Below are 11,499 nucleotides of genomic sequence, written 5' to 3'. Positions count from 1 at the left end.
GGGGGGTAATGGTGGAGGACCCAAGAGAGGTAAATAAAGAGATAGTCTCATACTATGGAAGACTGGACACAGAAACTGAGGGAGGAATGGAGACCACAACTTCAAATGGAGAATTCTCCCAGGATTAGTGCCGAGGATAATCTAGTATTGATGGCTCCGTTTGGTTCCCAAGATGTTTTTGAAAGCATCAAAGCATGTGTTGGAGATAAGGCCCCCGGACCTGATGGTTTATTCAGTACAATGCTGGGAAACAATCAAAGTGGACCTGGTAGCTACAACGCAGAATTTCCATGAGAAAGGCTTTTTTGAAAAAAGCCTGAATGCTACATTTGCGGCATTGATTCCAAAAAAGTAGGGGCGGAGGAGCTATATGAGTACAAACCTATAAGCTTGAATGGGGGAGTGTACAAGATCATAGCTAAGTTATTAGCAGAATGATTAAAGAAAGTGATCCATGGTTTAGTAGGCAAACAACAAATGACATTCATCAAAGGGAGACAAATAATGGGTGCAATCTTAATTGCAAATGAGTGTGTAGATTCTAGACAGAACAACAAGAAACCAGGAATTATGTGCAAGCTGGACATTCAGAAGGCATATGACCACTTGAATTGGAATTTTCTGATAAAGCTAATGAGAAGATGGGGTTTGCATTTAGGTGGATCAAGTGGATAGAGCATTGCATTAACACAGTCAAGTTCTCAGTGCAAATAAGCACGGAACCAAATGGATTCTTTTCATCCCTGAAAGGTTTGAGACAGGGTGACCCCTTGTCTCCATTTTTGTTCATAGTGGCAATGGAGGGCATGAGCAATCTATTGAATAAAGCAAGAAGGAAAAGGTGGATTAGAGGTTTCCAGTTGAGCGAGACAAACAGTTTAGAAGTAACACACTTACAGTATGCAGATAACACCTTAGTGTTTTGTGAAACAAAAGAGGAACAAGTTCTAGTACTGAGGGTCATCTTCATAATTTTTAAAGGAGTCTCTGGGTTACATATAAACTGGGGGAAGAGTTTTATATATCCTATCAACACAATCAGTGAGATAGATGCTCTAGCAAGCAAATTAGGAGGAGTAGGGGAGCTTCCAACTACATATCTTGGAATGTCTTTGGGTGCTAAAAGTAAGTCCGCAACAATTTGGAATGGGGTGGTGGAAAAATGTACGAACAGGCTTACAAATTGGAAGAGTCAACACCTCTCCATGGGAAGCAAACTAACCCTAGTAAGCAGTGTATTAAACACATTGGTCTTCCTACTTGATGTCCATTTTCCCAATGCCTGCTAGTGCTAGCAAGAAAATAGATGTCCTGAGAAGGAACTTTTTATGGCAGGGGAATGAAGATAATAAGTATCACCTAGTTAAGTGGGAGGAGCTGTTAGTGAACAAGAAAGCAGGAGGTTTAAGTATCAGGAATATGAAAGAGCAGAATCAAAGCCTGATGAAGAAATAGTTGTGGAAATTTGCTACTGAAGAAGGAATGTTGTGGAAAGAAGCCATTCTTGAAAAGTATGGTATGGAAGATAATTGGATGACTAAGAATGTCACAACACCCTATGGATGTTCAGACTGGAGAGCTATTAGGAATCTTTAGCCAATGATGCAGATCAGAACTAAGGTGAGGATAGGAAATGGGCAGAAAACCTCTTTTTGGCATGACAAGTGGGCAGCACTTTTAACAAGGAAACAACAACATCCGGAGCTATACACTCTAAGCCAGCAACAACAAGCCCCAGTTGCCATGATGTGGACTGGACAAGGATGGAATCTATATCTAAGGAGATATTTGAATGATTGGGAGATCAGGAGGATAACAGAATTCTATAACTTAGTAGCAAGATTCAACAATTTGACTGAAGAAGTGGACAGACTAGAATGGAATATAAACAGTAAAAAAATTTCCATCGAATCTGCATGCTAAATGTAGGAGTGGTGAAGGAAAGAGATTGGCCTTGGAAGATATGCAAAACAAAAATTCACTACAAAGTTAACTGTTTCATCTGGCTTTTGGCCAAAGAAACAGTGTTAACTCATGATAATCTGAACAAAAGGGGTCACCAACTAACCGCCGGGTGTTTTTTCTGTGGGGAACAAGCTGAGACAATCGACCATATTTTTTTGCATTGCAAATGGACAGACCAACTTTGGAGGATGTTCATCAGTTTGAAAGGGATTAGTTGGGTGAAACTGAAACCTGGAAGCATTGCAGACGTTCTTAGATGCTGGAATATGGATGGTAATGTGAGCAAGAAAGAAGAAAAATGGAAGATCGTCCCAGCATGCATTTGGTGGTCAATTTGGATTGAGAGGAACAAAAGGCGCTTTGAGGGGACTCAGAACAACATTCAGAATGAATTGTTTAGGCCTTTTTTATTTTTGGTGTGAGCAAAAACTATTAGCTGAAACAGAAGATATTTGTGGTGTTTTATACTTTTTGTGAGGCACAGAATTGAATTACAAGTTGTAAGTTATAATACTTTTGAAGGGGAACTACACTTAGGTTGTAGTATACCTATGGATATATAGAAGTAAAGTTAGCATTACCAAAAAAAAAAAAAAGTTTACCAAATTAAAAAAAGTTGAGATGAGAGTGAAAAGTCGTATTAGTCAAAGTTAGGTAGCTGAAAATATAGGGACTAGTGGTATGCTGAAAATTGATAATTTCACTTGTTCTCCCTGGCAACAATATTGCTGCATGTGGCAAGCAATTCTCTTAACCTGAAAAAGATTTATTCAGGTAAACTTAAAGCATATGAATTTAATTACAAGTTCTATAACTGTAAAATGTCCAGCAAAGCTTATAATTAGTTACGCATATATATCGTAAACGCTGAAAAACCCTATACCACAGAACTTCACAGCATAAACTGACTAATTGACTGTATTCAAGCAAGCTTGATGACATCAACCCTTTAGGACAAGAAATCAGTTTTAAATTCTTCAACAACAGTATCTCTGCTCAAACACCAATTACATAGGATCACAAATACAGGTAAAATTAGTGTAGTCTTTGTCTTAATTAAAAGTGATTTTGGTTGTCTCGAAAGTAGTTAATATGTTGTTCAGAATCTAGAGTATTCTAAAGGCCTCGCAAAAAATGAATCTGGAGAAGCCTCAAGCTAGAGAGTTTCCATTATATCAATATATGCAAAGTGTATTGAACAAGAAGAATAAGGTAAAGCAATTACCATTGTTCCTGAAACAATATAATAGCTCGTTCAGTAAAACTACTACTGTTCTTTTTAAGTGACTACATTCCATTCCAGACTTGCTACGAAACATCCTAGAGTTACTATTTCTCAGTACTTTTTTGATTTCACACTTCCTCAAACACAAGACCAACAAAGCGGTATCAAAGGTTGTTCGATACAAAATCTGGGTTTGGAGTAAAACATCTTGAAGAAGAGAAAGACTAAAATATTGGCACAAGTGAACAAGGCGTGCTCAACTGTCTGTTCCTAGTTTCAAGGGAGAAAATTGTGATTTTTGGTAACGCCATAACTTCTTCATTAAAAAACAGCAGCTCTTTCGCGGTAGAAATGAAGGCTCTGAAGGAGAATAAAGAAGAAGATGCAAAAGCCGTAGCATACATTCAGCAAGCAATGACAGAGTCACACAAAGGTTAAGCGTCTAACTTTAAAAAGTGAATTTGAGAATATAAAGATGATGGATGATGAAAGTTGAGGAGTATTTTCCTGGAGTTGTTGAGATTGCATAACAAATGTGAGCTTATATGGGGAAGTGATTAAATATACGAAACTTGTTCAGAGGATTTTGATCAGCTTGACTAAAAAAAATGATTTTATATTTCTGTTAATGTGTTAAAAGACATATCCACCTTAGGTGTGCAACCGATGGTACAAGCTAATGAGGAAAGGTTGTTTGTTCTTTGGAAGTCCTTTACAATCCAAGCTTAACTAGTCCACAAAAACACAAGTGGACGAGCAGTATAAGCCTACAAGGGTGGATGCATCTTTACCGGTGCAACAATCTATGACCAGGAAAGAGGCACAATTTGCATTCAACCAAAGGTACTAAACTTATCCATTATGTACTTTTCGCTCCTAATTTTAGATAAATTACTTAGTTACAAGCAACTTGTGGAGAATAAATATGCTATTTCTTTACAAGATAATTACTGCACAATCTATGATACAAAAGAAGAAAAGAAACTCAAGTCAAAGGTGAGGACTACAAATGTGAGGATTGAAAAAGGAAGAAATGTTTGACAGTCTTCAACTATGGGGGAGATGTAACCTTTAAAGCACAAGTTAATGACAAGTCTTGGCCACGACACAAGAGGCTAGGACACTTGTACTTTTTTAATTATTGTTATAATCATGGTGCGCGGACAAGCTTGCGCGCACCTCGACTAATTCAAGGGGATACCTCCCACCTCTCACCAGCAACTAGTACCACCAGGTACCCGGTAACTCCGCCCACCAAGGCTAAGACAGATGAAATCACCTAGTTACTATTGGGATTTGAACCACAGATCTCATGGTTGTCAAACCCATTTCATTGACCAGTAGGCCACACTCTTGGATGATCACCAGGATATTGTATATTCAACGGATGAAGCTACTAAAAGAAAAGAATATGGCGTATCTGCTGCCAAGAATTGAAAATGAAGGTGGTGTTAGCGAAGGGTCTGCAATTGGAAAGCAACATGTGAAGTGGTGCATAGAGAGCAAAATGAACATTGGAGCTGGTTCATAAAGATGTTTGTAGACCAATGAGGACATCTCTTGGCGGAAGTAGGTACTTTATTTGTTCACTAATGATAATACAAGAATGAGATGGTCTTAATTCATAAAACAAAAATCTGAGATATAAGGAGTTCCGAAAAAGTTATAATATTGTTGGAAAACAAAGTGGCCACTATATAAAGGTGTTGAGGAGTGATAGAGGTGAAGAATATGCCTCATGAGAGTTTAATAAGTTATGCGAAGATTAAGGAATAGAAAGGCAGGTATCTATCGGTACACTCCACCGCAAAATTGCGGTGCAAAATAGAACTCCCTCTTCCGCAAATCACTTGAAGATTTTAGGTTGCATTTGTGATGCTCAAAATCCAAATAGAACAGGCATATGCTTGTTAAAACAAGTGAGAAACACATTTCATAGCCTATTATAAGTAGAGATGTATTATTCTACGAAGAAGCAAGTTGAAATTGGGAAGCAAGGTTGAATGACAAGTTGTAGAGTCTGAAGAATTTGAGGAAACTAATGGTGCAGAAGCTCTAAGATGTGATGGTTCGAGTTCTAGCAACTCAAGACAAGGTAGTGGTTGAACCAGTAAGCTTTTTGAAGAAGCAATTAAAGACAATGTTCGGAAAAGAAAATGGTGGAAGAATTTCAAGTGATAGAAAAAAATCAGAATTGGGGGTTGGTAAGCAAACTAGAAAATCGAGAAGCCATTGGAGTAAAGTGGATATCCAAAATCAAGTATTATATGGATGGTTTCCTATTGAAGTACTAGGCAAGGATGGCTGCAAAAAGGGTATTCACAACAGCCAGGAAGGAGTTGATTATTATGACACCTTTGCACCGTCTCTTTGCAAGGAGACAATCTGAACTCTTATTGCATTCATTGAAAAAAAGGTTGGTTATTGTACTAACTAGATATAAATAAACATTTTTGAATGGTGAACTTGAAAAAGAAATCAAACGTGATGGTTCTGTTAAAAGACAGAATCGGATAAAGTATACAAGCTCAAAACGGCATTGTATGGGTTGAAGCAAGCACTATGTGGTGGTATAATCAAATTGACAACTACTTTGAGCATCATATTCATAGATTTTCCAAGAGTGAGCCAACTCTTTAACGAAGAAACAAGGTAACTTCTTTGAACTGGAAGAAACGATGTAACTTCATTCTTACTGTTGCTATTTAGGTTGATGATTTGATTTTTACTAGTAATACTGGGAATATAGCTACTGAATTAAGAAATTTATGTTGATAGTATTTTCAATAAAGCATTGCCCAAGGAAAATTTAAGAAATTTTGTGAGCTTTAAGGAGTTTAAAACCGATACGTTAAGGGGAGTGTTAAAATTAATGTGTTGTTTAGGTGTATAATTAAAAGCAATCTTGTTTGCCTCAAAAGTAGTAAGTCAAATTATTATTTATCTAGAATATTCCAAAACTCTACAAAACGAGTCTTCGCGAAACCAACAAAGACAAATTATATAAATACATTTTTTCATGCTCTGAAACACAACAACCCCCATCCCTGAGAAAAATTAGTAACTTTCTTAATGTGGATACTCACAGCTTCTGGAATTGCTTGTCAATTGAACTTGGGGATGAAATATGAGAATATTCGTTGTTCTGTTTCCATGTAGATGAAGGTGCATTTGTTATGGCCTGCAATATTACCATATACAAATTTGTGATCCATAAGAAGAGAGAAAAGGTGTAAGAAAGAAAAAAAAGGCTAAGTAGAAGGTCTTGAAAGTTACAGCAACTAAATATGAATTGGAATGATACTGGAGGCAAAGAAATTATGCACTTTACTTCACTGAGATGGAAAAAAATACGAAACTGTGACATCCAGTAAGAGAAAGCTTCTCCTAAACTAATGTAATTTAAGTACTCTCGTGATAACTGTTATAATTTAAATTATTTACCATTCTAGTTTCTAAAGAAGGAAATATGAAAACAGCATAAAGTGATAGAAAAAACAAATAGCCAAAGTAATATCATAAAATGCAACAGATAAACCAAAACCCAAACAATTCAACGAAAAAAAAACAGTGCGTTTACCCATTGATTATCATAATATGAAGATGCTTTATTGCTGGTAGAAGGTTGTCCTAAAGAATTCCCAACTGGTCTATATCGATGGTTCTCCAAATTATTGACTTGGTAAGGCTGAGCTGTTACTTGAACTTCACCGATTGCTTGAAACTGGCGCTGGAATTCAGGTTTTAAGCCCTCTAGTTCATCTAGCACAGTTAACAGCATCTGAGACAATGAGACAATCAGACAATCAAAAATAGAAAAATTGTCATATTCAAGTCGAGACGTCAGTTTAAAGCCCGCCATCACAAATCGTATCTGGACACATTAGTTAAAAATAACAGATCCTATAAAGATCCCATGAAGAATTAATTTGCAGTCCAGAATGTTAATTAGTAAATATAAGAAAATGTCTTCAAAGTAACCCCATTCGTAAAGGATCATTTGGGAAGATGAACTGATGAAATACCGACCTTTTTGGATAATGCTCTTTCTTTAGGATGCAAAGCCTGGTAATCTCGATGAGAGGGTATTGTTTCAGTAACCAAACTGTACAACCAACACCATTTAGTTATCAGCAAACACATAAATGGTCCAACTAAGGATAAATTGGCCACAAAAAAAAGCATTATTCTTGACTCACCTTGAATATCTCAGAAGTATTATATACAAGTCTATGATATTCTTCTCTCCACGATGAATACTAGCCTGTAAGTAAACCATAAGACAATCACAAAACTCTATCCAAACAAAACCATTTTGTTAATATAAAAATTTCGGAATGCAACATATATCAAGATACATATAGCCAAGCCCAACAAACTTTGGATAGAGGCATCAGCAGTAAAAGTTACAGTTTTATCATCATAACAATGTCAGTATTCGAATCAAATAGGCATGAGTAGAGCAAAATAGATAGAGATCATGCAGATAGTGGACTCAAACTAGTTTAGGATTGAGGCACATCTGTAGATGTATTTGCTATGGTCCACATTTAACAGCTTATATCATTAAAAAGTTAAAACTCCAACTGAAAAATCAAATAAGAAGTTCAACTCTAACAAGTTGGCACCGGAGTTATGAAAACAAAAAGAGAAAGCGGTTTTGAATTCTTGGGATATAGAAGAGTAATTTAACGGATCGCAACTAGTTTGGTATTGATGTATAGTTGTAAAGGTTGCAGCTTTAATAGTTGTATCAACAATACAACAATCATAACCCCAATTGAAAAATCAAATAAAGAGCTTACCCAATTCAATCTATTTGGAGGCAGGATATTTGTAAAACACAAAATAAAGGAGGTGGAGAATTTGAAAATATTTTACCTGTCGGAGGAGATTATTGGCGATCCTGTAGTAATTGCGAAGAGGAATTCGATTGTCGACGTCGACTTTCCGCGCCATGGCGTCGATATTCATGGTCGCTGGCCGCCTCATTTCCCCGGGGAGAGATTTTCCGGCGATTTAAGGAAGAATAGGAGTATAGATTAGGCTCAAGTGTTGAGAAGGAAACAATTGATATAAGAGAGTAGTTTGCTTCTTCTTTGTTATGTCGACATGGTGTGCTCGCCAAGACTTAGACTATCTTCTTTTTCTTTCCTTCCTTGTAGAAACGAGACCTAAATTTGCCTTGAATTATTAATTTTACTTTTTGAATTATTGATTGTTGACACCCAATTTTGATCCTCTCCGATAGAAATTAATTCATAAGCTTCTTAAATTTTCCAAGCAATTTAAAATAATTAGTTTTATAAATTTTAAGAAAGAAAATATAAAGTTTGCATTATTTTGAATAGTTTTGTCATTTCTTATAACTTTTGGATAAAATACCGACATCGCATCAGCATTTATTTATTTATTTCGACATCAAGTATAGAGTACATTGAAGATTATATTGCAAAACACAAGTCATAAGCTTTATTTTCTGTACGTCAGACCGATCGAGTCTACGTCGAATATTGAGGAGAACAATGAAGTGTCGACATGGTAAAAAGACACTGTCTCCCATCCTGATTGCATTTTTTAAGCTGACGAGTTTTTATCTCAATCTTTGTCGAGAGCATCCAAGAGGATGAATTCTCAAACCAAACCGCAGGTGCGGACGACATCAACAAGGATGCAGCACAACGTGAAACTTTTCTTAGCAGCGAACTGGGACACAGTCCAAAGAGGAATGCCAAACTCTTAAGACGCGAGCAGAGGAGCGACTTCCACCACAATCAAATCACACCCCTATCAAAAGGCATGTGGGTATTTCTTTAGGTCTGTCAGTTTCAGTCTCGCATCCGGAAATTTTGGTATATGTCAGAAGCAAGTTTTTAATCTGAGTGACAATGCGCCAAGAGCTTTGAAAATTATGTCCGTGTAAGCTCTTAATTATGGGTGTGAAGCGCGCCACATTCATGGCTAAGAGGTTACAAGCTCCTTTTCATACTCGTTTAATTTGTCACATGTCCAAAACCGAAGGTTATATAGCATGATAGATTTCCTTTTCAACCGATCGAGTCGAACTACACACAGCCTGATTCCTGAAGGTTTAAGGATATGTAGGCGGATTCAATGTTGAAGACTCGGCTGTATTCCAACATTCGCTCTCCAATTTTATTCTCGATCATTTCGATACCTTCATAATTCGGTATCGAGGTGGCTTTTGAATTCTTTCAAAGTCGTGTGTTAAATCAATCTTATCGAACTACAAGTGGCCTTAATTCTCATATAGCCTGAGATATGTAAGAAACCCATTTCAAGAGTTCGGCCATAATTCCTAAACCCTTTGCCAAATCCTGCCCTTAAAGATGAATGGGGTTGGTCAAAATTGGTTTGGTCAATTTCATTTTACTCGAATTGCTTGCATCAGTCCAAGTAAAATGAGGGACAACTGTTGACACCCAATTTTGACCCTCTCCGATAGAAATTAATTCATAAGCTTCTTAAATTTTCCAAGCAATTTAAAATAATTAGTTTTATAATTTTAAGAAAAAAATATAAAGTTTGCGTTATTTTGAATAGTTTTGTCATTTCTTATAACTTTTGGATAATATATATATTTTACATAATTATGTATATAATTAGAGTATTTTATGATTATTCAAAAACCATCTCAAAAATATTTTAATTTTAGTAAGTATCCTATTAAACTAGTTTAAGTTTAAATTATGGTTTTTTTATCACTAGTTTAGAATTAAAATTATTTTTTTAAAAAAAAATTAGGAAGCTCGTTAATTAAATAATATTAATTCGTAAGATTTAACCGAATTTGCAAATTAAATTTGATTTGTCTAATTTATGAATTCACTTAGCTATATCTCTTAGTTTTGGGCCATTTACACATTCCCTTTTATTCCCTTCCAGCCCATTCCCCTTTTATTCCCTTCCAGCCCACTCCCTTTAATTCCAACCCAATTTACTTCCAGGCCCAATCCTTACTTCAGCTCCAAATTCCCCATCCCAAATCCCTGCGCAAAACCGACCCGCCCCACTTCGTCTTCTTCCTCGAATCAAACCCAGAAACAGCCATTCAATCGCGTCCAGCGAGCAAATCGCGTGTCCTTTTCCCCTCAACCTTATCCTCTCGTACAAGAGCCGTTAGAGATTCGTGAGGTGTTAAAATCTCGTAGCTTCATCGTCCTTGCTCCAAGATCGAACGGATTCCCTCTCACATCCGTTGGAGATTGTAGTACTGTTGACACACCTTTCAATGTTTTCTTTTCAAAGAAATATTTGAATTTCGAATTGAAAATCGAATCTTCTTCACCCGTCTTCCCCCCTTAAAAATATGCATTTTTGCCTTCTATAAATACAGCCTTAGTTTTCACTGAAAGGGAGAAAAAAGGAGAAAAGAAAAAAAGAGGGAAAAAAGGAAATTTTGTAGTGAAAAAAAAAACATTCTGAATTTGAGAAGAAAGCAGTAGCTACGAGTCACAAATTTCATACATATATACGCTTAAAGACATCTCTTTGAGGCAGAGGTGTTGAGAGCTTAGGCATAAATCGAATCCTTGTTCTTTTCTCGTCCATCGGAATCTTGAGTAGTCGTTGGAAAGTCATCCCTCCCCTGCTCGTTTAGTCTCATAGTTCGCTGCGCCGAGGAAAGGTAAAATCCGTCACCCTCGTTTCCATATTCGAACTTCCAGTTATCTACATATTCTCTGAGAAGTGCTTAGTTTTCTTTTCCTTTTTGATTGAATTGTTGTTGTTGGTGGTGCATTGAAGCATTGATGTGTATTATCGATATTCTGCCCCTATTATGTTCACAATGTTTTCTTTCATGGAGTTTGAAGTACAGTATTCTGTCCTTCTTCTTTTCGCAAAGAATTAGTAACTTAGGAGTTGTAGCTGCCATGGTTTAGCTATTATGCGTTTCGTTTTAGCTGTTAAGGTGTTGTGTTTGCTGGAAATATGTTCATGGCAGGTCATCATTTTGAATCGATGTTTAAACTTTCGTGATGAATATGTTGGTTCGAACTCAGTTCCAGCCATGCTCATTTGTCGTTTAACTCGATTATGTTGGCTACATCTTCAATATTTGATGTTTAGAGACTAAAGGAGCTTGAAGCATCTCTGTAAATTCGTGTAAATTTAGTTGTTTCGATCGTCTCTAATGTGTTGCAGTAAGGATTAGAGGCATGCCTGTAGCCTCTGCTTTCTGCCTCTTAGCAGTATGTTTTCTTTGACATATTCATAAGGATTAGGATAGTTTAGCATGCCTTTGCATATCATTTTGGATGAAACAATAAGTAGCAGCATTCGTTAGT

At 36.6% G+C, this 11,499-nt stretch overlaps 1 protein-coding gene across 2 annotated transcripts in view; it reads right to left on the bottom strand.

Annotated features, from left to right (window-relative positions):
- Window positions 1–8,353, bottom strand: part of LOC107008509 (AMSH-like ubiquitin thioesterase 3) — a 13,383-nt gene extending 5,030 nt beyond the window's left edge. Inside the window, exons 1-5 of one of the 2 annotated variants that reach the window (XM_015207574.2) lie at window positions 8,072–8,353; window positions 7,390–7,454; window positions 7,220–7,295; window positions 6,771–6,971; window positions 6,277–6,371 (exon numbers count right to left, since the gene is read on the bottom strand). In XM_015207574.2, coding sequence (XP_015063060.1) covers window positions 6,277–6,371; window positions 6,771–6,971; window positions 7,220–7,295; window positions 7,390–7,454; window positions 8,072–8,182 — 548 coding nt within the window. In that variant the 5' untranslated portion in view covers window positions 8,183–8,353. The remainder of the gene's footprint in view (window positions 1–6,276; window positions 6,372–6,770; window positions 6,972–7,219; window positions 7,296–7,389; window positions 7,455–8,071) is intronic. The other variant, XM_015207575.2, reaches the window with a different exon arrangement.
- Window positions 8,354–11,499: the final 3,146 nt, after the last annotated feature.

Source organism: Solanum pennellii, chromosome 1 (assembly GCF_001406875.1).
Source record: "Solanum pennellii chromosome 1, SPENNV200".
NCBI lineage: Eukaryota > Viridiplantae > Streptophyta > Magnoliopsida > Solanales > Solanaceae > Solanum > Solanum pennellii.
Note: the sequence above shows the minus strand (reverse complement) of the source record. Positions and strands in the feature narration are given on the sequence as shown.